Source organism: Myodes glareolus, chromosome 19, assembly GCF_982192425.1.
Source record: "Myodes glareolus chromosome 19, mMyoGla1.1, whole genome shotgun sequence".
NCBI lineage: Eukaryota > Metazoa > Chordata > Mammalia > Rodentia > Cricetidae > Myodes > Myodes glareolus.
Window position 1 is genome coordinate 46,289,008 of NC_142044.1, and position 26,936 is coordinate 46,315,943.

A 26,936-nucleotide genomic window follows, 5' to 3' on the forward strand; every position below is an offset into this window, starting at 1 on the left:
CAAGGCTGGCCGGCATGGGGTGGGCGAGAAGATGAAGGGAACAAGAAAGCAAAGATGAGGGCTCAGCAGGGATGACCGAACTTTGTTCATCACCCCTTCCCTGCCAGCGTGAGTGACTTGGAATTCCCACAGGTCATGAGCTCTTCTCCCTGCTGGAAGACTGAAAGGCCCTGAATGATCCAGGCCTCTCTCCTCCTTCCTCTGCTCCAGCTGTGAGCCCATCCTTACCCTTGCTCCCAGTAGCAAGCAAGTACACACTTTTGCGGCTCTGGTCTCTTCTGCCAGCCAGCTCCCTCCCTGCCCTCACTCATGCTGTGGTCACACAGCACCTGCTCAGAGATGCTTGAGCACACTTTGGATCTATCTGGACCACTTGCTTCATTTTTCTCTGCACACACTGATACCTGTGTCCCTGGCTTACTTCCTCTCTGGAACATGGCTCTGTTCTAGTCTGCTGTGGTATCCTTGGGGCTCAGTACTCACTGCCTGGGCTTAACATGCAGTAACAATGGCACAGAGAGCTCTTCCTGTGTTCTCTGCTGTCCAATCAGGCAGGGTTAGCTGTGGGAAAATACTCTGGCCAAAAGCCGCTTTAGGAGAAAAGGGCTTATTTCAGTTTCTGGGTCCCAGGAGCTCACGGAGGGAAGGCGGGGCAGGAACTGAAGCATGAACCACAGAGGAACACGCGCTTTCTGGCTATGCTCAGTGGCCTGGGGAGGGTGCTGCTCACACAGTACTGGGTCTTCCCACGTCAATTACCAACTAAGACAGTCTCTCACCGACATAGCCACAAGCCAGTCTGAGTCAGGAAACTCTTCAACTGAGGTGCCCTTTTCCCAAGGGGCTCAAGGTTGTATCAGTTGATCATAAAAGCTAATAAGGGAAGTCTGGAACCTTCTCTCCAGCTTTCCTAATCACTCTTCTGCCTTGTCACTGTCCCCTGATGCTGACGTGGATAGCTTGTGTTACTCTGGCCAGAACTGGATGAACAGTCTCCCTTGGAGGAAGGAGGGTCACGCCCATTGCCTGTCTGACTCTGCCCTCTGTTCTAGCCCTTCCAGGACTCTGGTATCACTTTGGAGAGGAGTGGGTACTAACTGCAAAAGGAGGGGCAGCTACTCCTCACTGCCCTCTTCAAAACCAGCACACTTCTCGGAAAGGAAGGCATGGACCTCACGTCTTTCCTAACAGGTCAGCTTTCCTGATGTTTACCTCTGTGCTGGCCTCCATCCCTAAGGGAAACCTAACTTTGATCCAGGTATATGAACCAAATGCAGTTTTAGCTTTTACATACATGAAAGCTAAAATTAGCCATAGCAGTTTTAAATAGTTGGGGAAGAGGAATGAAAAAGAGAATCTATTGCATGTCATGTGAAGTAAAGTAAATTTCAAATTTCAGTGTCCACAAATAGATATAAAGGATTCGGCCAAACCTGCTCATTCACATAGTGTTGGGGCTGATTTTCCCTACCAAGCAGCAGCCTGGAAAAATCCTGGGGACACAAAGTCCAGATGGACTCCACCCTCCCTGGCCCTTTGCAAAGCAGGACCATTAGGCACTCTGCTTTCCTACATACAATCCCTTGCAGACAGCTGACTAGTGAAGGAATTCACTATATGTACAGAGAGGGGGTGCAGAGGATTTAAGCAGACGGCTGACAGCCAAGTGTGGTGATGCTGCAGTGGTTGAGGCAGGTAGAAGAGGTGGAATGCCATAGATTTGAGACCACCCTGGGCTATGTACTGTCCAAAAAAAAAAAAGCAGCAGTTTTGCCGCTTTGTGGGGGTTTGCATGCGCAATCACAATACTGGAGAAATACAGCCAGGAGATCAGGAGGTCAAGGGTTACTCTGAGAGGTTTTTGTCCCTTGGGAGCAGACCTCAGCCCAGCTCCACCTCAGCTCTCTGACCCCAAGGTGGGGTGGCATGCGATCTAGAGTTTGTACTGCTCCACCCAGCCCCTCACCGTACCCCAGCCAACTCCTCACTCTTCCCACATTCCCCTTTGACCAAACCTAATCTTTTCTATAACTCAACCTCTCCCACGTCCTGCCTATCCCTCGAGGGCAGCCCACTCTAGGCTCTGAGAGCCAGGCAGTATCTGACACACCCGAGGTCCTCAGAACACAGATCCAGATTAAAGGAAGGGAGCACACGGCAGGCAAATGAATTTCGAGTTCCTCCACCAGGAGAGAAAGCCCAGCACACTCAAGTGTGGCATTGTAAATGACAGGTCTTAACTCAGATGTTAAAACAAAGCCATTCTTCACACAGACGTGAAGATGGGGAAGGGACCACTAATTTTTTTTTTCTAAATAAAGGAACAGAATTTAAAGTTACATACCCTGTGAAGCATTTAGGTGACTTTTAAGAGGGTTATTCAGCAAACAGGGCTGTGATGGGAACTGCTGCCAGGGTGAGTGGGTGAAGACAGAGTGCTAAGTACCCAGATAGCAAGCTTGCACACCACGGAACCTGTAATACACCCCTTCAAGCCCACAGTGCATCCTAAAAGAGCGGCAGCCTGGAGAAGGAGGAGGGTTTTGGTGGATGGATGATGGGTACTGTGTTAGCTACTTCTCTTGTGGCCACAATAAAATGTGTGACAAGAACAATGCAGGGGACAAAGTGTTTACTCTGAGTTACTCATGCTCTGGGGCATGACGTTGCAGTCACACCGTCTGTCTGTGAGGCAGGCAGGGCTCAGTATTGGTGCTCCGCTCACTTTCCTCTTTCCATTCAGTCAGCCCATGGGAAGCTGCTGCCCATAGTCAAAGTGGGTCTTCCCATCCAGTCTAGCTAGTTCCTCATAGGAATGCCCGGAGCTTATTCCCCACGTGATTCTGGATCCTATAAAACTACATTAACCATCACAGATAGATGGAGGGATAGATGGTGGCTATTCAGATAGGTATATGGGTAGGTGGATGGACTGATGGATAGTGGCTAGTTGGCTGGTTGGACAGATAAATGATGATGGGTGGTGGATAGAATATATAGGTACATAGGTGTATAGGTAGATGGCATATGTAGGTAAACAAGTTGACTGGTGGGTGGATGATAAATTACAGATGGGTGATAAACTGCTATGTGGGTAAATAGGTGGATTGATTGAAGGACAATGCTAGTTGGCTGGATAGATATATGTATAGATAGTGGATAAATATGTAGGTATATTGATGGATAGATTGATCAGTTGATGGACTGATAAGTAATAGTTGGCTGACTATATGGATGAATATATATATATATAGGTGAATAGATGGCTAGATTAATGGACTGTGGATAGATTGGTAGGTGATGGCTAGTTAGCTAGCTGCTAGACAGATGATGGATGGATGATGGACGAATATATGGGTAGGTGGATGGCTAGAAGGATTTGGTAGGTGGGTTGATGGCTAATGGCTAACTGTATGTATGTATGTATGTATGTATGGTTAGGTAATGTAAATAGGTGAACAGATGGGCTTACGGGTAGATTAGTGGGTGATGGCTAGTTGGCTGACTAGATGGATGGGTGATGAGTGGAGGATGGATGGAGACACAGGCAGGTGGATGTATGATAGAAAGTAGTTGGTTGGCTGGCTGGATGAGTGAGTAGCTGGATGATGGGCAGGTGATTGAAACATGCATAAAGAATAATGCGGGTGATCTAAGGGAATGGACAGATCCCCACAAGCATGGCAGACAAACATCTCATTTCCGTTAGACTTGGGGACCTGCTCAGTATCCTCCTGGTAGAAGAACTGAGGGCAAGTGTAATGAAGGGACTAAATAATACCAATGACCTCCCTGATGTGGCATGTACAAGAAAGGACACCTGAAGCCTCCATGGGTTGAACAGACACCAGAAAAGGTAGCAATCTGTGTTCTCCTGTTCCCAAGGGCTGCTGGTCAGATGAGGGTCGCTAGCAGTGGGAGCATATAGGACAAACCACCAGACATGGGGATAATTAGAGAAGACAGAACTAGGCACCCACAGTTTTGAGGCTTCCCAAGTGTGGTCCTAAGACTTTACTGCCCAGAAAAAGCAAGTAAGGAAGTAAGTGTGTGTGTGTGTGTGTGTGTAGTGGGGGTGCACACTCTTCTCTCCTGGATCTACAGACTCCATGACCTGAGGGCAGGGAAAATGTCAATGAGAGACAAGACAGATAGAAGCCCACCCCAGGAGGACAAATTGAACTGCTATGTGACAGAGACCTCTAACCCTCAGGCCTATACTGGCCTGGCTTACATCTACATATGATCAGAAAACCAGGAGACCCACCAAAAGTATCCCTCAGTGACAAAAATGGGGGGATCTGTGTGGGCCTGCAGAGCTGCTTGAGGAAGAAAATCCAACTGCTTCCTATTTGTCCCCCACTGAGCTCAGACAGCTCCGTAAACTGCCTGCAGTGGATGCGTTATTACTCGTTATTACTCTGCGGGGCTTTGTTCCAAATGCTTTGTACACAGTATGAGTTCTGGGAAGGAAAGCCGCAAGCCCAAATAAATACGGCCACCCAGACGTACGTGTGTGTGTGTGTGTGTGTGTGTGTGTGTATGCGCACACGTGTGAGTGTGTGTGTGCACATGTGACTGTGTATGTGTGTGTGCGTGCGCGTGCGTGCACATGCACAGGTGTGGGAAGGTCAGAGGACAAGAATCCCCTCAGGCGTCACTCCTCAGGAGCCATTCATCTTGGGTTTTGAGAAAGGGTCTCACTGGCCTGGGGCTGAGCAGCCAACGAGCTGGAAGGGGGCCACCAGCCTCTGCCTGGCCAGAACTGGGTTTATAAGCACACACCATCACACTGGCTATGAGTACCCAGACTTTACAGGGGCAGAGAGCAGAAACCTTCCTCTCTGGAGCCTAGATTTACTCTACCAGCCTGGCTATGGGAGGAGGCTCTTGCCAGAGCAAAACTGCAGACGGAGTCTTCCCACCTGCAGGCTTCTCAGCTCTTTGACCTACTGACCAACAGGTCTCTTTCTTGGAGCCCTCTCTTCCTGCCTAGTTCTGACAGAAGGGGTCGAGAGCTGCATACAAAAAAGCACACACACACACATGCACATATACACAGACGCATACATATGTGTATATACACACGTGTGCACAGACATGCACATATACACACAAAGAGAGAGGGGAAGGGAGGGAAAGAGAGAGACAGAGAGGAGAGAGAGATGGGGGGCAGCCTGCAGAATGAGCCCCAGGGCTGGGAGCAGCTACTGCCCCTATCTTGGCTCCCTACAGTGTGCAAGAGAGTGCTTGCAGCCACTGCTGTCCGTCTGCCACCTTTCTGTCACCGCCACCAAACTCGTTTCAAATTGAACAAGTGAACATTTTGAGATGGGACCACAAAAAAGGATCCCTCTTACAATAAACACATCAATGCTCATTTTCCTTATTATTCTACTTTTGGCTATTTTGTATAAAATCTTTAATTAAAGTTTTTCTTTGAAATTGTCATTATCAAGCCAGAAGAAAGGAAGGGGGGAGAAAAGAACAACACAGCTGTGCAGATATGAAGCACTACTCGGGGCTAAATGAACTGGAACGGAGTAGGCGCTTGACGGTTATGTTCTGAGTTTTGGCTCCACGTTCTCAGCAACGCAGTCTGACTTGTCACTTTATATCGATTCCATCTGTTTACACTCTGAGGAGTATTGGCTTCCTACCGTGAACATTTCCTATTTACCAGCTGGTAGAGATGAGCCAAACCAGATAGGAAAAAATTAGACTGCATTCAGAGCCTCATAAACACAGACTCTCAACTCGGGGACGTGTGGGGGAGTGGCGGCCAGGCATCGCTCACCTCTAACAAAGCCCTTGCCTCCCTGCCTGCCTGCCTGAGAGTCCCTGGGCTCTCGCCACTCTAGCGCTCACTCCCTCCCCACCCCACCCCCCACGCGCACACACCCGTGGGCACAAGACATTGCATTTATTTATTGAGCATATGCACACCCTGACTCTACCAAAACTGAACAAGCTTACACAAAAAAGACATCTGAATGGGATCCATGGAAATAGAGGAAAGAGGGCAGACAAAAAGAGAAACGCAAATGAAAGAAATTCAGAAGTTGCAGTTCCTGTAATGGAACAAAACCCTGGTTCCGGGTGTCCCCATAGGGAAGTGAAGAGGGAGGCTGCTGCTGTGTACTCTGTGGCCACGCACAAAGCCTACTTTTGCTTTTCATTGCTAGATGCTTACCCAAGATGTAGAGCTTAGAGGATATGACAAGAAGCCCCGCCTGTCTACCAAGGGACTCGAAGGTGCCAGGTCTCCACCTCCCTGCTTATCTTTTCTTTCTCTTTCTTCTTTCTATTCTTTTAAAAGGTTTTTGTTGTTATTGTTGCTAAAATATAGTCTCATTATGTAACCTTTGCAGGCTTGGAAGTTACACTATAGAGCTAACCTTGCACTTAACAACACTCCCCTTTCCTTTGCCTTCTGAGCCATGCCTGGCTCCCTTTCTCATGCAGTCTATATTCAGGGCAGTATTTCTCTTAGGAGGAGACCCAGATCACTCAGGACACAGCCTCACAGTACAGAAGACTAGACTGCCACCCTGACCTGTCACCCACTCTTGGCTGCATATCACTAGAAAAGGCCCTGCTCAGAAGCAAGCAAGCACACCCAAGGCGGTTGCTCAGGAAAAGTCTTCTGATGGCCCAACACCGAGGGCTGCCAAGACTTGAGCCCATCCTATCCTCCTTGAATGTGAGAAGGCCAGAATCCTGTCCAAAACAGACGAGGACAAGTCCAGTCATCTCCTCCAGTGTGCCCCTGGCAGTTCCTCTGCCTGCCCCTTCCTGGGCAACAGAGAGAGCAAGAATGATGCCCTGGCAATGCCTGGGTCTCTTCAGCGATGACTGGTCTCCGCAGGACCTCCTGAGTTGCACTTTGCCAATGTCTCCATGAACCCATAAGGCTCAGGCAAACAGCAGTGAAGAAGGAAGATGTGGCAGAGTCAGGGGACCAAGTCAATGGACCTGGTGACAGCAACATGTGGAGGGTGATGGGAAGGAGAAGAAAAAGGGAACCCCATGTCCAGCACAGGAAGCTGGATGGATGAGACGGAGAACAGCACAGCTGGGCAGGATCTCAGGTGCACTCAATGCACACTGAATTGGGAAAGCATCCTCTTCCTTCAGTTCCTGAACACCTTTTTCCCGGAAAATTGTTCCAGGCAACGTCTCCAAACCCCACTCTGCCTTCCTGCCTTCTTCCTCACTGCTCAGACTGAGGAGTGTGTGATAAACACAGGTCCTGGAGTCTTGCTCTTCTTCAGACTAGGCTCAGCCTGCCACCCACCGTGCTCTACAGCACCCAATGGTTTCAATCATTCTTCCTCTGACAACTCACAGGGTCCACTATCCATGTCCCTCATCTGGCTTCCACAGAGCAACTGACATTGACTTACTCAAAATTAAACCTCATTCAAGGTGATGTGGTGACCAGCAAAAAATAGAATAGCACCCTCATCAAGGAAATTTCTCTTTACAGAAGACAAAGATCACTACAGAAAACCATAACCAATCAAAAAGCAGACTGTGGAGCACAGTTCTAATTGACATACCCACAAAACAACTCCTGAGCCCAAGGGGACATTATAGAAGAGGGGACAGGGGGACTGTAAGAACCAGGACTGGGGAGGTTGCTGTGAGACTGTGTCTCCTTGGAATGTCAGAGCTACACCCATGAAGTTTCACCAACATAACTGTGTAAACATGAACTGAACAAGGACAACACCAATAAGCATGCTAATGCGGAGGGGGAAAGCCCATGCGGCCTCAACCCGACACACAGTGAACAGAATGCTGAGAGTGGAGAAATAGTCTTCCTCAGGGAAGAGCATGTCTATTGGTTACCCAGCATCTAGTGGTCAGTCCTGAACACATATACTAGTAATATTATATAAACTGAACAACTTGTACCTATATATTTGAAGAGATGTGTATATATTTTATGTGTGTATGCATTTATGTATGTAACAACAATTAATGAGAAAAGAGGCCATGCATTTGAAAGAGAGCAAATATATGGGAGGGTTTGGGGGAGGAGCAGGAAGGGGGAAATGATGTAGTTATATTAATCTCAAAAAACAAAACAAAACAAACAAAAAACAGACCACCATCCTCTATCAGGGCTTATGTTCCTGCATCGACTTTATGTGTCTGCGGGAGAAGGGGACAAGGATCGAGTCTTAGTCTCAGGTCACCTGTCACCAGCTGGTCCCCATACACCAGCACGTGCCCAGCAAATACAACCCAACGAGAAAATGCAGCCAATGGCTTCAAAGGCCTCCTCGTAGGCATCCCAGTTCCATCTGATGCACAGCAAGGTTCCCCCGCAGTATTGCACACAGCCACACCTTCACACCTCTCCCCCAGGGGCTGGCCTACACATTAGGGTTTACATCTGGCCCTCAGCGACTTCTTTTTCCCAAGCCTTGCTTTTCAATCAGGCCTGTCCCATCTGCCTTGAGATCACAAGCTGCATCAAAACAGACACAGGTTTGCCTTCTCTCTACACCCAACCCTGTCTTCACTGAGCCCCAACATTGTCTGCCAAGACACTCTCACCTTGTCCCCAAAAGCTATTAATGTTTGAACATGAACCCCATCTGCCTTCATCATCAGCTGTCCCTGACCACTCCAAGTGATATGAGCTGTTTTCCATAACCAGAACATCGAGCCAGCATTTGCTGAGTATATGTCAGGTGCTGGGAGCTGGGTGACACAGAGAAGGTGTCCCAGCCACGAGACACACAGTCACTCATAAAGAAGCAAACACTTGTCAGAAGGTTGAGTGTCGAAGGCATATTGTAAGATAGCATCTCGGAGAAATAAATGCTCATGAGGGGATGAAGAGGATATCCACTTCATATCATATGAGAGAGGGCTCAGTGGTTAAGAGCACTTGTTGTTCTTCCAGAGGACCAAAGAGGACGCCAGCATTCACATGGCAGCTTACAACTGCATGCCTCTAGTCCTTGCATTGAGAGGCAGAGGCAGGGCATCTCTGTGAGTTCAAGGCTAGTTTGGTCTACGAAGCAAGTTTCAGGACAGCCAAAGCTGTTACACAGGAAATCCTGTCAGAAAGGAAGGAAGGAAGGAAGGAAAGGGAAAGGGAAAGGGAAAGGGAAAGGGAAAGGGAAAGGGAAAGGGAAAGGGAAAGGAAAGGAAAGGAAAGGAAAGGAAAGGAAAGGAAAGGAAAGGAAAGGAAAGGAAAGGAAAGGAAAGAAAAGGAAAGAAAAGAAAAAAACTTCCATTACAAAGGATTGTCTGGCCTCCATGGGTACCAGGCGTGCACATCATACACAGATATATATGAAGACAAAAACACTTAAACACATCAAATAAAAAATAAATAAAACCTTTAAGAACAAAAAAGGGGGGGCATACAGAGCTCGCCAGGCTACGTGTAGTGGTTTGAATAAGAATGGTCCCCATAACTCATACACTTGAGTTCTCAGTCAGCAGGGAGTAGAACTCTTTGACAGCATTAGAAGGATTAGGAGGTGTGTGGCCTTGTTGGCAGAAGCTGGGGCAGTGGGGGGGGGGGAGCTTTGAGGTTTCGAAAGCCCATGTCAGGCCCAGATTCTCACTACCTTCCTCAGCCACCGCTCCAGCACTGTGCTCCCTGTATGACAATAATGGACTGAGCTTCTGGAACTGCGAGCAAGTTCCAATTCAGTGCTTCCTTTATAAGAGTTGCTGTGGTCATGGTGTCTCTTCACAGCATAGAACAGTGACCCAGAGTCAATGAGCAGACAGGAGGAAGGCAGGACAGCCGGGTGTGGGGTTTGGGAACATTACCTGGAGCAAGTTTCTGGGAAGAAAATTGTCTAGTGGGAGTAAAGGGAGGAGACGAAGGCTTTCCCAGCTCAGTGTGCATAGGGTGGACTTAGGATTACTGTGTGTCCTCCATGGGCAACAAAACCTTTGGCCATCCTCACCTGCAGCCTGATAAGAGCTGGTCTGTGGCTCCACCAGCAACTCTGGATCTCATGTAGCAGACAGTGTTAAGGACTAAGAGAAGGGACTGGGCAGCCAGATATGGATGACTGAGCAAGAGGGGCCAGAAGCAAGAGGGGACACCTGTGAGGTCGGACCCCTGAAGAGGTAAACGTGGGTTCCATCAATGCAGGGCCATCTCTTCACTTCTCATCTACTATTGCTGTGCCTTCTACATGCGAATGTTTCCTAATTTTCTAGCCCTCTCTATGACTGGTACATGACAAGCTCTTTTATCTATTCTCACACAGAAGCACAACCCAGCGACACCCTTTCCTAGTTTCCCAGGTGAGGAACAGCTGCAGGGAGACCAGTTTTCTCAGGGTCACTCGACACTGGGGTTCAAACGCCCGCTCAGGCTGCCTGATCCCCCACTCTATGCAAAAACTTGACTATCCCCCTTTGTTTGTTATTGGTTTGCCATATGTGGGATACGGAGCTTAAAAGTCAAAAAGATAAACTTAGTCTGAAATAACTATAAATTCCAATTGAGTCTTTGATACTGTTTCCTCACGAAGCTTCAGTAAATTAATAATAGATCAACCAAAAATAGCTTCTGGGCTAGAAGTTCTTTCAGTGTGATTTTTCCGATAGAGTGGCAAGTGGTTGTTTTGCGGTGTGAGCTGAGCATGGAAGCACCACTCTTCATTTGGCTGCACGGAAGGCACGTGGAGGAAGCTGTGACATTATTAATCACTATATTCGGTTATGATTGATGGGCTTTTCTGCGGGGAGGAAGAAGTGCCTCAGATACAATCTGTCCCAACAGCTCTGCGATATGCTAATATTTTCTTCAGATAAAAGAGGAGATGTATTCAAATACCTGCCGTAGCAGGCGATTAATACTGAGAGCTCCAGAGGGGCCAAGAAAGCAGGAGCTGGAGGATGGGCCAGGGTGAGCAGGGGCCGGAAGGCTGTGGGTATAGCAAATGACCTCAGTTTCAGCTTAGCATGGTGTGTGTGTGTGTGTGTGTGTGTGTGTGTGTGTGTATTGTGTATGTATGTGTGTGTTCATGAGGAACTGACATGCATGCAGGCATGTGAATGTACACATGGAGGCCAAAAGTCAACCTCAGGTATCCTTCCTCAGGAGCCAATCATGTTTTTTTGAGACAGACCTCTCACTGGTACTTGGAGCTCATAAATAGGCTAGGCTGCTTGGCCAGTAGGCTGCAGAGACAAACCTCCACCTGCCCAGCACTGAGATTACAAGCAAGCATTACAATGATCAGCTTCCTTACATGGATGCTGGGGGCTGGACTCAGGTACTCATACTTTCAAGGCAATCACCTCAATAGATGAGCCATCTCTCCAGTCATATATATATATTTGTAAATGCCTTTTTAAAATAGAGCTCTCCTGTCTAGGAAAGACGACCTACCCCTCACTCTTGTGCCTTCTCCACTGGAAAAGCACAGAGGGGGCAGGTAGCTCACTTGAATGATCCAATTACTTCTGAAACGATGCAGGCTACATCCTACAACGCTGAGACACTAGGGTAATCCCATCAATGCGGTGTGAGATCACTCAGTGTCCAACAGACATGCCAGTCACAGCTGACTGGGTCAGCCAGATGTTTCAGCATCACAAGTGCCCATGCTCTGGAGCCTTCCTCCTTTGGAGAGCCTTTTACCTTGGAGAACCACACAATGCAAACAGCCTGGGTCTTTGGCAGTTTCTCCTTTTATGCCTCCTTAACTGAATGACATATGCTTGAATTCCAGTCTCTGGTTCAGAACTGTTTTTGTGTGTGGCAGGTTGAGAAGGGTCTGGAGTCCTAGCCAAGCTCACGATGTGCCACACTCCTGTGCAAGGCGGAACCACTTGGGGCTTCTCAGCCATACTCTGGACATGGCTATTAGTGCTCCCCACCCAGACGCAGGGTGAGTTTTTCTTCCTTTCTCAGTCTCTTCCATTTCTACTATACTTTATGTGGGAGTCCACAAACACAAGACAGGGCAAAGACCAATGTCACTAGCCTCACTATGCACTGACATTTCACTCTGATCCCTTTTTGTCTGGTTGGAGTCCTGACTTCAAAACCACACCCTACGATGGAGCTGGGACCTGCAAGGCAGACAAGGGACAAGAGCACAGGCAACAGGGTGGGAGGAAGTGCTAAAAGGCAGGATGCCAGAGAAAACGTCGGGAAAGTAGCTGCTCCACAGACAGGTGACCTCATGGTCAGAGCAGCTTTGTTTATAACTCTGGTAGAGGCAACAGAGGCTACTCTCAGATGAGGGGTGACCCTAGCTATGGGCATGACCAGGTCATGCTTGCTGAATGCAAACCAGCCACAGCACCTTTCCTGAGAGACCCCGAAAGTAGGGTACCTCAGGGTGCTAACAAGGAGGCTGGATCTGGGGCTTCTCCACCCACAGCTGTGTAGGCTGCTCACCCTTTCCTCAGTTTCCCCCATATTAGTATGGAATGAGAATGATCCTTGAATCTCTGGAGACAGGTTCAATACAATGAAGCTCCTAAAAGAATCCTAGTGAGCGCTTGGCACGCTGTTACTGGGACTGGAGTGGGCAAAAGACACACTCTGATTAGTGTCCAGAAGAAAACCAACAGTCAGGCACCTTCCCCAATCCATCCCCTCTCTCCTCCTCTTTCCCAGCAAGCCTGCCCTGCTCTCTTTTGCTGTGATTATCCTGAGTGACCACCTGATTCACAGGCGGGACTCCGGTCACCACATGAGAGGGTACATGGAGCTGGTTCAGGCTGCTGGCACGGACTTGTTCCTTCCTCGGCCAAGGGTGGAAGTGTGTGAGGGGCACACGCCAGCTGAGAGGCATGGGAAGAAGTTTCCCCTGCCGTCCTAATTTCTCTTCTGTTGCTATGATTAAACGCCTGATCAAAAGCTACTTAAGGAAGAAAGAGTCTGTGAGTTCAAATCCCAGGTCAGTCCATCATTTCAGGGACTCAAGAAGCCGGCCACACCACATCCATAGTCAAGAGCCAAGAGGCTGGACACATCCTTGCTTACTTACTGCTCATGCTCAGCTTGCTTTCTTCACTCTTACCCAGTTCAGGACCCAACTATGAAGCAGTGCTGCCTACATTCTGGGTGGATCTTTCCACCTCTATTAACAAGACCATCCCTGACAGACATGCCCACAGGCCAACCTACTCTAGATAATTCTTCATTGAAACTATCTTCCCATGAGAATCTAGGCTGTAGCAAGATGTAGTTTAAAACTAACCAGCACACCAAGGAATGGATAAAGAAAATATGATACATTTACACAATGGAATACTAAACAGCAATAAAAATGTGCAGGCAAATGGATGGGTCTAGAAAAAAACATTGAGTGAGGTAACCCAGACCCAGAAAGACAAATATCAAATGTACTCACTCATAAGTGGCTTTTAGACACAAATCAAAGAAAAACCAACTCACAGTCCACAACCCCAGAGAACCTAGAAAACAAAGAGGATTCTAAGAGAAACAGACAAGCTCTCCTAAGTAAACTGGGAGCATGGGGGTCATGGGAGAGGGTAGAAGGGGAGGGGAAGAAGGGAGGGGAACAAAGAAAAATGTATAGCCCAATTAAAACAAATAAAAAATAAATGTAAAAAATAGCAATAAAAACCAAACAAAAACACTAACCAGCACAACTTGCTTTAGGGCAACTCGTTGGAAGCAGGTGGGGGGGAGCTCTGAAGTATCATGTTTATACCTGAAGAGGGAAAGCTCATAAAAATCAGAGTGTGTGTGTGTGTGTGTGTGTGTGTGTGTGAGAGAGAGAGAGAGAGAGAGAGAGAGAGAGAGAGAGAGAGAAGGAAGGCTGGTCAATCTTGAGTCAGTTCCCTTTCCTCCTCCTCTTCCTTCTTCCTCTCTCTCTCTCTCTCTCTCTCTCTCTCTCTCTCTCTCTCTCTCTCTCCCTCCCTCCCTCCCTCCCTCCCTCCCTCCCTCTCCCCCAGGCTCTCTCCACAACTTGTGAAGCAGAGGTCTCTCTTGGCCCTCACCTGAAGAATATTACTTATTGTGTGGCAAAGAAAGTGCCAGCTAGTGTCAGGTGAAGGGTTTGGCATGGAGAATCAGGCTCTCTAGTCTTCAGAGGCATGGAACACCTATCCATCGACTTACATTACTCCTCTTGTTGGTACAGTGCCATGGTGAACCCCACCATGGATACAGGAAACCAGGGCAATGAAAAGCCTGGCCTCCCCAGGAAGCAACCAGGGTGCCTATAACTCTCTAGAGCCCACTGTCCCTAGTTTTCAGGAACAGGGAACCTGAATGCTACAGAGATCCAGTAGAGGCCCAGGAACACACAGCCAAAGGGCTTCTTTGTGACCGCAATGAAGGTCAGGGCCAAGTGAGTGTGTGAGGTCCAGGCAGGACTGAGAGTGAGTGGAATGGACTTGCGTGTAGACTAAATTTGAGCCAAGACTAGGTAGATCATCTGAGGCTGCCCTGAGAATGCCCTTGATTAATGAAGGTGGTCCCCAGGGAAATGGCACCTCTCCACCCAAATCCACACGGCAAAGTCACTGAGTTGAGACAGGACCTAGGAATCATCCAGCCAGGCTATGCTCTGGCTGACAGAAGGCAAGACTCCAGTGCCCTGGGGCTCACTGGATAATGAGTGAACACACATTGGCAAGTCTGAGTCAGAAGGCAGGGGTTGACAGATAACCTTTACTATGGAAAAATGAGGGGATGACAGTCCTGGGGTCCAGCTAGTCTGCCCAGTACCGTGTGCTACTTTCAAAGGCGCATGAGTAACTCTGACCTCCAAACTCAGTGGCATGTGCATATGTTCTTGCTCTCATAAGCCAAGTGTACCTGTAGTTAAAACAAATAATGAATGTACTCTCCCTGCCCTGGAAGGAAGGTACAGGAAGCGCCTAACTTCATTAACCCCGTGGCCACCCACTTAGCCTCTAGCATCATCATGGAACCTCTACCAGGATCCAGGGAACCGAGAAAGGACTAACGGGTGGGAAGCCGGGTCTATTCAGTGGGGCAGCCCTGTGGGGGTGCACAGAGATGTTTTCATGTGGCCTTCTGGGGCTCTACCTCCCCTCAAGAAGAAGCCGTAGCTAGCAGTGAGCCTCCACTTCCTTTGGATGTCTTTAATCGCACACCACCCTTCATGGTGGGCACTGTTGCCTGCACTGACACATGAATAAACTCAGTAACAAGGACTTGCCTGAGAAACGGCAATGCCCTAAGAGAGGAACCAGGTCATGGTGGGGTCCACGGTTAGTTTTGGTTGGCACAGTCAGGGTTGCAGGCAGAACTAGGCTTCAGGTGCTTTTACCAGTAGAAGCTGAAGCCCCAGTACTACCTACCACCCTCAGAGCCCTGTCCTCACACGAATCCCAAGCAGCTGGCTTTCCCGGGAGCATTCTGTGACGAATACACCGTATGTAGAGACAAATAAAAGACATAACCCAAACAATTACCCCTAGTACTGAGTGTTTCTACAGAACAACCCATGGGCTCCACCCGAATCGGGACCAGGGCTCCTGCTCATACCAACACATGACTCGAGTGTGGGGACACACAATGCTCTGAAATGATCAGTCGATGATTTTTCTGGTGTAGATGAGACAAGCAGGAGAACTGGAACAAATGTGTTGTGGCCCTCTTGGTTATTTTTGAGTTTGAAATATATGGACGTCTCAGAAGAGTTCAAAAAAGAAAGAAAATGCGTCCAATTTAAAACCAACATATTGAATCGAGTAATTTAAGCTATGATTCTCAAACTGTTCATGGAACTGACAGGCTCTGGTGCATTTTAAAAAGACGTCTCAATTCCAAGCCTGGCATGGCATCCCCAACCCCTCCCAGCCAGGGTGAGCCCTAACCAAGTGGCACAGCCACAAAATCTCATCTTAACACACAGGAGCTCCCGGGGCTAAGTGACTCCTCGCTGTAATATCTCCCGCTTGGCGCTGGACTGGTTATTTTCTCCAAGCTGCTCCCGACTGGCATTTACTGCTCAGGAGCAGTTGCTTCCTCATCCTGATGAGAAACTCGTTCAAGTCTGACACAGAAACAGGACAGGCAGCTGCTCATACATGTCCCAAGTTAACACAGAAGATGACGTCATCTTCGAGAGCTGGAGGGTGGCAGGCAGGGCGTCTTCTTTCAGGGCGCTCACGTGGCTAGGAGCCCTCACTAGGGTCACCTGCCTGCGCTGACAGGGTGGGGAGATAAACATCTTTTAAAATCCCTGTTACCTTTCCAGCAAGTTGGGCTTCAAGCTCTTTGAAGGTCCGACTGTGATCAATCTCGTCCCCATTTCCCCTTGAAAGTAAAATAAAGACAACTTTGTTACTATCCCTCCCTGACACACACAGATGTTGACACCGGGACTGTGTCAAAGCCTTTCTGAATTATCTCTTTTAAAGTGCTAAGTGTTTTTCAGGAATGTGAGCTTCCCTGGGCCTTACTTTCCTTATCAGTGAAAGAAAATACAGTATTTACTTATCTTCAGGGACCTAGGGGACACCAAGGCTCACTCCATCCAAACCCACTACTGTTCTGGGTCAGGGGTCACTGATGTCGAGCCTCAGTGGGACCCTGCTCCCAGTCTCTAAGTTGTTGCACCCCATTCTGACCATGGTGGACTCCAGGTCCTAATGACACCAGGAATCTCTCGTAAAGGACTTGTGGGCCATTGTGAGCCTGTGTCACCTACTTGGCTCCACCTTCTCTCCCCCCCCCCCCACCGCCCAGCTCTCTTGATGTTTGCAGGATCTGTGTGGCTACCAAGCCTTGGAGCTTTAAGACTGACTGGTGGGTTTGAGTGCTGAACCAGGAACAGAAGGGGCAGAACGTGGGCTCCACTCCTTCGTGCTACTTCTCCATCACCTCCCACACAGCCAGACTAGACTGGGGTAGGCAAGAGGACACCATCCCAACTAGAGAAAATAACGGATGGAAAAAAACAAACAAGTGTCCTGGGTGCCAGAGAGAGAATGAGGGGATGCTAGAGGCAGGACAATAGGTAATCTTTGGGGTGAGGGTACTAACAGGCCTCTGCTTGGGTGTGATGTGAATTGAGACCCTTGAGCAAAAAGACAGTGCAGCTCTCCAGGCCAGACAAAGGGGACTGGCAACAGTAGGTAGCCCCAGGGGCAGGAATCAGCATTAAGTGATTGAAACTGGATGAACAGATTAGAGGCACACAAGGGAAGTTTAGAGACACAGAGATGTTGTGAGCCATAAGAAGGAATCCGGACTTCTAGCTAAGGGGCGTGAAGCCCTCGCAGCAGTTCACTTCACTTTCAGAAGTCAGTGCTTAGAGCAGGTCAGGGTTGTGCCTAAGTTACAGACAGGACGGATCAGCAATCCAACTCTGTATTAACATAAGCATCTTCATACTATTTGAGAGGCATATTCAGTCAGTGTGAGACACTGTTCAGAGAATACACCTAAGAGTTACAGAATAAAAATCGATAATGAGTGTAGAATAGCACAACCTTCTGAATCCTTTCACTTTCGCCTTTCTGTGTGCTAGGCCTACATGTTTCTCTAGCGGGAACTCGTCAATCTTTGTCTTCTAAGCAAAATGTTTACCATAATTAAATGTTTAAGTGTAATAACACACATTTCCTGTAGCCAGTAGCTACACTGACTCTCTGTAGGAAGTCTTTCCATCTTCTGCCCTCGACCCTTTCTAGCCTCTTACCAAAGGCATCTTCATTCTTCAAGTCCAATAGCTGGATTACCAGTCTGCAGTCTCTACCCTTTAACTGAGTATTTGGCCCCTTTACGGACTGCAGGATGCACGTGTGAGTTCGGGGTTGGTAATCTGCTGCAAGTCATTATTTTTACCACTTGTTCTAGATTTTTCTCTCCTCCCTTCATTTTTAGTATTTTTAAAACTCATTTCCTTTTCCTCTGTCTGGAAGTTAAACATTTGCCTTGTATCTGTCAGCTGCCCTAACAATGTGCAGATGTAATAGTTCTGTGTGTGATGTCAATGCACCTAGCCTCTTGTCAGTAACAGCTGGGGCTCAGAGGACGTCACCTCGGTGCGTCCAGAGAAGTGTTGTGGCCGTTTGCACAGCCAATCACACCTCTATTTACTCAGTTTTACGATGTTCATTGTTTTTTGTTCCTAAAATCTCAGGCCTTCGGCCCTAATCATTTTTCCTTTGCCTCTTCTATACTCACAAATGAAATTTAAGATGCCTTTCTTTGGCACAAATCTTTATTTTGTAACATGTTTCCCACTCCCCTGGCTTCAACTCCTATTCTCCTTCCTCAGTCCCCAGTGCTGGCTCCACCACCCCTTCCCAGACTGAAGCGGCCTTTTAGGCCTTCAGGTTCAAGGTACAGCCATAGTCAGGCTTCCTTTCTTCCACACTGGCCCTTCTCCTATTGGATGTGATGACTTGCCTCTTTGTGGCAAACAGCCTGTCTTCCCTGCAAGCCCTGCTTCTCTCAGCTCACAGCCTTTGTTCTTCAGTTCTTCTATGGCACGGCTACCTGCCTGGAACCAGCTATACCCTTTGAATCTGTGCTCTGCTACTGCTGCCTGCTTTATCCATCTGAATCCTGGTAGTCAGCCTGGGGAAGCAATGCCACACCACAAGGCCTGTTCTCTAGTAGGGAATTCAGCTTCGACATAATGATCATACTCCAGAAACGTCCTCAGAACTCTGTGGTGAGTCTTCAAAAGTGGAACTCAGAATGCTTTTTCAACTTCACTGAGATCTGTGTGATGTTATACAAGGAAAATTATTAAAATTTATCCAGTCAGCACAGTGCCAATGCCATGTGGATCTGTCACTGCATAGAGGGCGCGTTGTGCAGTCTGTACGTAAAAGTGTCCCATATGCCCACCAGAAGCAAATCACAGTAGCTACACTAGCTCATTTTGGCTGGGCATGTAGTTCAGTGAAGAGCTTGCCTAGCATGGGCAAGGCTCTGGCTGGTCCTCCTGAATACACCCACCCCATAAACACGCCAGAGGAAAAAGAGAACACTAATTTCTCTTTTAGTAAAGCACCGTACAGGTGTTCTGAAAGATAAATGGTGATGCCATTCATATTGCAGAGAATCCATGTTGGAGACAGCAGTCCCCATTCTGAACACAGCATTACTTAAATAGACTTAAATATCTGGGTTATAACGACATCTATAGGTAGAATGTTCCTTCACTCTCCCTGCTGCCTCTACTGTAGTCAGCTTGCCATGGCACACCAGGAGCCCCCATGGTAACATTTACATGCGGTCAGTTCTGGTATAGTTAAGGTGGCCAGGGCAGGAGAGAAGAGATAAAGGCCATTTCTGAATGGTCTTTCCTATGCATGGCTGATGGCCGAGAGTATGAGCTGGAATAAAGATGTCCTCTACAACCATCTTTCCAGGAGGGAAGGGCTGTGGCCACAGTAAGGGACTTGAGCTGTTTTTCTGCTACAGCCCAGGGATTGGAAGTTAAGCAGCTCCCACAGGATGCCCCTCAGTTGATGTAAGCTAATATAAACAAATCATACAGGACCTGGCTGAAACACACTGGACTGAAGACAGCAGGCAAATGTGTGGTTCTGCTGTTTCCAACATGGATGCTCAATTCCTGGTGGAGAAAGTATCAAAAATGCCACATAACACCACAGTGGCCAATGCAGCTTGCTTCAGAGCGTGAGCGGCTCGGCCCCAGCTGACCAGGAGCAGCGACTCCCCATGCCCTGGCGTCACAAGACAGATGCACTGCAAACCTCTAGCTAAGAAGTGACCAAGCCTCAGAGGAGACGTGATTTCTGCGCATGCCCACGACGCACACGCCCTTACTGTTTCTTCCTGCGGCGGTGAAATCCCTAACCTAACAGGCAGTTTCAGGCACCGGGCAATGAGTGGTAGAGCAGAGTCTGCTCAGCCCATGGCAGCTTGTAACACAGAGCAGTTTCAGAGAAGGGCCAAGGGTAGAGGCACACTGCCCCCAGGATACACTGCCCCTGTCGTGAGTTTCTTCCTCAAACCAGGCTACCCCTTCCAAAGTTCTACTCCAGATTTAAATCCAATACTGGGCTAATCCACCCATGAAGGCATTCCTCATTATTCAGTCACTTCCCCAGAGTCCATCAGTGTCCAAGCCTCATTCAAGGGCTATAGAAGACAATTCCTTGTCATAGGGTTAAAAATCCGCAAGTTGGTGTCCTAGCTAGGGTTATTATTGTTGTGATGAAACACCATGACCGGCCGAGGAATGGGGGCGCACGCTTTTAATCCCAGAACTTGGGAGGCAGAGGCAGGCGGATCTCTGTGAGTTCGAGGCCAGCTTGGTCTACAAGAGTTAGTTCCAGGACAGGCTCTAAAGCTACAGAGAGTCCTTGTCTCAAAAAAAAGAAAGGAAGGAAGGAAGGAAGGAAGGAAGGAAGGAAGGAAGGAAGACCATGACCAAAAGCAATGGAGAAAGGGGGGTTATTTATTTTACACTTCCACACTATTGTTCATCATTGAAGGAAATTGGGACAAGAACTCAAACAGAGTAGGAACCTGGAGGCAGGAGCTGATGCAGAGGCCATGGAGGGGTGCTGCTTACTGGCTTGCTTCATTAAACTTGCTGAGCCTGCTTTCTATAGAACCCAGGACTACCAGCCCAAGGATGTCACCATCCATAATGGCCTGGGCCCTTCTCTATCAATCACCAATTAAGAACATTCCCTACAGGCTTGCCTACAGCCCCATCTTGGGGAGGCATTTTCTCAATTGAGGTCCCCAAAAGAGAATGACTTTAGCTGTGTCACGATGACATAAAACTATCTGTCACGGTCAGACAACTGCAGTCAAGAGTATTGTACTCTGGCATCACGGACTGAGTACACTGTGGCAAGAAGACAAGAGGGCAGTACTGTGTCCCACGGGGGACATCTCGCTCTCGTTCTTGCAAACAGCATAGAACTGTGAGATTGGTGAACACTTTTCTCACGGATTTCATGTTTATTTTTAAACATTTACCAATTTATTTACTTGTTTTGCACAGTATACATGTGGAGGACACTTGTGGGAATCTGTTCTCTTCTTTCATCATGTGGGTGCTAGGAACTGAACTCAGATCATAGGGATTAACAGCAAGTACTTTTACCTGCCCAGCCATCTTGCTGGCCCTCTCTCTGACACTGGCATTCTGCCATTTCACCATGATATAACTAGCTAGGCATTTCTTGACCTTCATCTGGCTAGGGTCTCAGCTGTTATCTTTTTATCCCTGTGCTCTTTCTCTTCCATGTCTGTGGTTTGAATGTCCCTCTCCAAATTTTGGCATTGTGTATTCAAGTCGGGCCTTGAAGACATTATCAGTGATGAGGTAGCTGGTCCTTGCACCCCTCACCTTCCTCCAGTAAGACACGGAGAAGGCTGTGGTGCTGGGGTCTTCATCTTGGACTTCCTGGCCTCTGGAATCGTTTCTACTCTTAGAAATCACCCAAGCTGTGTATTCTGTTATAGGCACACAAAACAAAAGAGGACAGATCTTCTTGGAAGGGTCTCCTCCGAGTCTTTGTCCCTTGTGCCCATCCTCTCTGTTTTGCACCTCTGTGTTCTTCTACATCCTTCAGAACTGCCTTCCAGTCCACTAGTTTTCTCTCCAGCAGGCAGAAATGTGTGGAAGAGCAGGAAGAAACGTGTGGAAGGGAGATCCTGAGAGCCTCTGGCTTCACAGAAGCCACTCCTAAAGGTAAATGATCTAGTCCCATGAGAGCAAGAGCCTACTATCATGGACACAGAACAACCTTTTCCCCTGGCTCTTACCCCAAAACCAAAGGCTTTCCATCGGGCCCCACTCCCAACAATGCCAATCAAGAAATTAAGGTTAATGTGGAAATTTCTGGGGACCCATTCAAGCCACAGAGAGGGCCTGATATCTGTCCCCGCAGAGAGAGTTACTTAACTAGTGGTTTTTAAATTATGATTTAACGAAAAGAAAGTCATGAAATTTTTTCTCATGGGCTGGGAATACAGTTCCACGGAAAAAGCACTTGTCTAGCATGTGTGTGGTCTCTGGGCTCAATCTCTTATCACCATTTTTTTAAAAAAACAAAAACAAAAACAAAAAAACACTGAACCATTTTAAGTACATAGTTCAGTAGTGTTCAGCATATTCAAGGCGCTGTGCAGAAGTCTTAAGGGCCACATCTCCCTATCACCTGTGCCCTCCATCGCCCACAGTTCCCCATCACTCACGGCTCTCTATCACCCATGGCTCCCTATTGCCTCTTCCTTTTGCTGCAATGTTTGTGCCTGAGCTGCAGGGGGCGGGGGAAGGGGGACAGGGCGTCTAGTGTGACTCTATAAAGGCAATACTGAAAGGCGCTAACTGCACAGGATCAGACTTATTTCTACTTATGTGCAAAGGGTGTACCACCTGTATGTAGGTACGCACACATAGGTGCAGTGCCCACAGAGGCCAGAAGTGGGCACTGGATCCCAGGAACCAGAGCTATAGTAAGTTGTAAACTCCCAGACATGGGTGTTGGGAACTGAATTCAGGTTCTCTGGAAGAGCTACAAGGGCTTTCACACTGCTGAGTCATCTCTCTAGTCCCCAAATTAAATTATTGTAATTGTTTGCATAGTTCCACAGAAAGTGAGGCTTATTCACAGAGTCAGATAAGCAGTGAGTAATTTTCTCGCTAAAACAGCATCTCCTAAGCCACAAACTGGAAACCAAAGCATTCCTGCTGACAGAGCTATTGAAGGTTATCTGGCAGCCCCCACAGGCTACAATGAGCCACTGAGCCCTACATTTATGCTAAAACTATAAAGCATAGCGGTGACCTTACAAAACCTTTAACATCCTGTTTTCCTCCGTCCAACAAAACACTATCACTTCCCAATAAACGACACAAAAATGTACAAAAACAACAAATTTCAAATCTGGAATCTTAGTATCTTACTTCAAAATTAAAACCTGTTTTTTTCCAGATTTAAAATAAATTATACACAGGATATTTTTAAACCTAACTTTGACCTGCTATATTTATGTTCTATTACAGCCTCGTTCTTTCTAAATAAAACTTTGACTGAGGATTAAACCACTAAACGTTACGTGGACAGGCTCTGCCCATGCATTTCCATGGAGACACAGATATGAGCCAAGCATGTGCTGCACACCTGCAGTCCCAGCACTTGGGAGGCTGAGGCAGGAGGATCATGAGTTTAAGGCCCATATGGGACATATGGCAAGTCTCAGTCTCAGAGAAAAAAGAAAGTGATATAGATGTGTGACTGGGACTGGCTCTAATGGCCTGTGTTGTGACTCTGATACATCATTTCAAATGTCAAATGTTAATACGAGTGACAAAAACCCACTTACCTCTTTATAACGTTTATATTTAGGTCAATTCCACCGAACCTGGACAGAAATTCGAGGTATGGCACATTCCCCGAGCTGGTGAGTGGGATCTACGGTCAGACAGGAAGCATGACAACATGTTAGAGAGCTGAGGCTCCAGCCACACACACAGAGCAGGTTCTGTGTCGTGTAAAGTTGTAACACTGAAGTTGCTAAGGAAATAGACACATTAGTAAACATCTGTGAGTCCTTCCCAGGAGTCAGAGCTGATCACGTCCTCAGAAAGTGTGGGGTGAGGCAATCTGCGCAAAAGGAAAAGCCAACGTGTCTGTATAACATTACCAAACATTTGACCTGAGCTCAGCTGAACATCTACATATAAATCAGACAGAATCCGCACAAACATCTCCTATGTGTTATGTGTACTAGAAGCTGAGGGGAGAGCAGAGACATCCATCTAGTTTCAAGAGAGAGACTGTCACTGGTAAGAATTATTTTTCTAGTACATTTCTAGTATAATTTTTTTTCTTGTTTTTTTTCGAGACAAGGTTTTTCTGTAGCTTTGGTGCCTGTCCTGGAACTAGCTCTTGTAGACCAGGCTGGCCTTAAACTCACAGAGATTTGCCTGCCTCTGCCTCCCGAGTGCTGGGATTAAAGACGTGCACTACTACTCTCCCGCTAAGTAGTATAATTATTTAGGTATTGGGGAAGCGGTGTCATGCCAGAGTATAGGTGCAGAGGTCGGAAGACTGCTGGAGGAAGTAGTTCTCCTGTTCTTCCATACGGGCTCCAGGGACTGACCTCAGGCTGCCAGGCTTATTGGCAAGCATCTGTATCCACTGAGCCATCTCACTGGCCCAAGAGTTCTATAAAGGATACTATTGGGTCAAGTGAGCCAATATGAATTATAGATTAAATAAAATGATTAAACCAACTGAGATTGGCACTGTATTGTGATTATGCCAGAGGTCAGTCCTTGTTTTTAGGAAATCTATACCCTGAAGTCAGAAAGAACTGTGAGACTGTCAGCTTCTTCGGTGTTTGAAGACTTTCTCCAGAAAACAAAATGCATTTCAGTGTGTTGAAGATTCATGGCCTCCCTTGCACAGGGAGCAGAAGAATTAACCCCATGGAAACAGCTGCATTGCTGAAGGCAAACCATAGAGTCAATACAATTCCCATCAAAATTCCAATGATATTTTTCCCAGGAGAAACAAACAAACAAAACAAACCCTACAATTCATACGGAAACACAAAGGTACCAAATTACACTACAGAGCCATGGTAACAAAACCAGGCTGCTGCTGACACAAACCATGTTGGCCGATAGAGCAGATTGAGGGACCGAGAAGGAAAGCTACACACTCCAGCCACCTCTCTCCCAACGAAGGACCAAACACACACTAGAGAGGAGTTGGTCTCCAACTCTTGGCTCATGGTGCTGAAACTCTGGACACTCAAAGGCTGAAGAGCAAACTACATCTCAGGCTTGCCCTGTGCCATTAAAAAAAAAAAAGTAAAGAAAGAAAAACATCAAGGAAATTTATGTAAGACCTGAAACACTGACTCCACTGGAGGAAAATGCAGAAGAGATGCTTGAAGATCTAGGCACAGGCAAGGACTTTCTGAAAAGGACACCAGTGCTCAGGAACTCACTGCACACAGTTCAAAGCTCTTCAGCATAAGAAACCAACACCAGGGTGAAAGCACAGGACGAGAGAAAAGCTCTGCCAACCAGTCATCTGATAGGAAATTAGGATCCAAAATATATATCGAATAGCCAAAGAACAAATAATCATCAAGCAGGTGAATGAATTGAACAAACTGTTCTCAAGAGTAAGTGTGGCTAAAAAACACTTGAAAAGATATCCAACCTTTGTTGTTACCAGGGAAATGCAAATCCAGTCTACAACGTGGGCCTCATGGGATGCAGTGGGTAACAGTGCTTGTTCTGTGAACACGAGGACCTGTGTTTGAATTCTTGGCACCCATAGAAAACAATAAAATAGAAAAAATAGAAATAATTTTTTAAAGAAAGGGCATGGATATACATGGCTGTAAACCCAGCACAGAGAGTGGAGCCAGGTGGACCCCAAAAGCTGTCCAGCCAACAATTCTAAACTGACACAGTGAGTTTCCTGACCAGCGAGATCCTGCCGCCATGGAGGAAGACATGATGTTATGCCCTGACCTCTGCATGTGCATACCTGCACACTGACATGGACATACAACCACACAGAGAGACACGCACACACATAGCACTAGAATTAAAATCTTAAGTGCCATGATTAATTTTTTAAAGCTCCAATGTGTTTCTATCCCACTCCAGTCATTTGGAAAGCAAACAAACAACCACAGCAACAAAGGCTGGCCTTTGCGGAAAAGGACCTGCATACTGTGCGGGAATGGAAATGAGTGCAGCCATTACAGAAACCAATATGCAGGGCCTTTCCGAAACTAAGAACAAGACCACCATGAGACCCAGCTGTCCCTGGGTCCACAGTGACAGATCCTAGACCTGCATGCCATAGAGGTATTTAGACACCGTGTGTATCACAACACCATTCACAACAGCCAAGCAATGAACTGGCTATGCATCCATCTGCAGATGAAGGGAGGAAATGTGGGGAATGTAACAGCCCTGAAGAATGAGGTCGTGTCAATTTCAGGGAAATGGACAGAACTGGAGGTTTAATGGAGTAAGTTAGATTCAGGCAGATATAATAAATGTGCTTTCTCTTACACAAATCTAAGTTTAAAATAAAAGGCATTCTTTCTCAGCCTTTTGGCTAAATTAAGGGTAAAAATAAGACATAGGTGGTGCGGGAGAATTATTTGTATTCTGTCAATCATATTTTAATAAAACGCTGATTGACCAGGCAGGAAGTATAGGTGGGTCAACCAGACAGGAAGTAGAGGCGGGGCGATGAGAACAGGAATATTCTAGGAAGCAGGAAGCTCCCTCTGCCATTCCTGCCCAGACCACCGAAGAAGCAACATGTGAGCTGCCACGCTGAGAAGGGTACTGAGCCATGTGGCTAACATAGATAATAATAATGGATCAATATAAGTTACAAGGACTAATAAGAAACCTGACCTAATGGGCCAATCAGTTTATAATCTTATGGAGTCCTGTGTATGATTTTCTTTGGGGTATGCCGGCTATGGGGTACTGGGCAGGACAGATACACCAACAAGCCAGGCCCTCATGTTACACATAGGAAAGTAAAAAACAGACTGTTGGGAAGAGAAGGGAATGAAAAAGTGATGGGGTTGAATATGATTAAAGTATGCTACAGCACAGGGCACGGTGCAGCCTTTAACCCCAGCACTCGGGAGGCAGAGGCAGGTGCATCTCTGTAAGTACCTGGCCTACAGAGTGAGTTCCAGGACAGCAAGGGCTGTTATACAGAGAAACCCTGTCAAAAGAAAGAAAGAAAGAAAAAAGAAAGGAAGGAAGGAAGGAAGGAAGGAAGGAAGGAAGGGTGCTACAAACACATAGGGAATAGCAAGACCATTGTTTTGCACCCTAAGTCTTCACTAATAAAAACATATGTACTGGATTGAGGAGATGGCTCAGAGATTAAGAGCATTGACTGCTCTTTTAGAAAACCTAGGATCAGTTCCTAGTGCCCACAAGATGGTTTCCAAGGGATCTGGTGCCCTCTTCTGG

General features: G+C 47.3%; 1 protein-coding gene across 4 annotated transcripts in view; it reads right to left on the reverse strand.

Annotated features, from left to right (window-relative positions):
- The window catches only part of Efcab6 (EF-hand calcium binding domain 6), a 196,484-nt gene that overhangs the window by 129,400 nt on the left and 40,148 nt on the right, over window positions 1-26,936 (reverse strand). For all 4 annotated transcript variants that reach the window (XR_015735668.1, XM_087899133.1, XM_087899132.1 and 1 more), the window contains 2 exons: window positions 23,285-23,373; window positions 16,201-16,267 (listed from right to left, as the gene is read on the reverse strand). Coding sequence is in view for 3 of the 4 variants with exons in the window: in XM_087899133.1 (XP_087755259.1) it covers window positions 16,201-16,267; window positions 23,285-23,373 (156 nt within the window). In the remaining variant the exon portion in view is untranslated. The remainder of the gene's footprint in view (window positions 1-16,200; window positions 16,268-23,284; window positions 23,374-26,936) is intronic.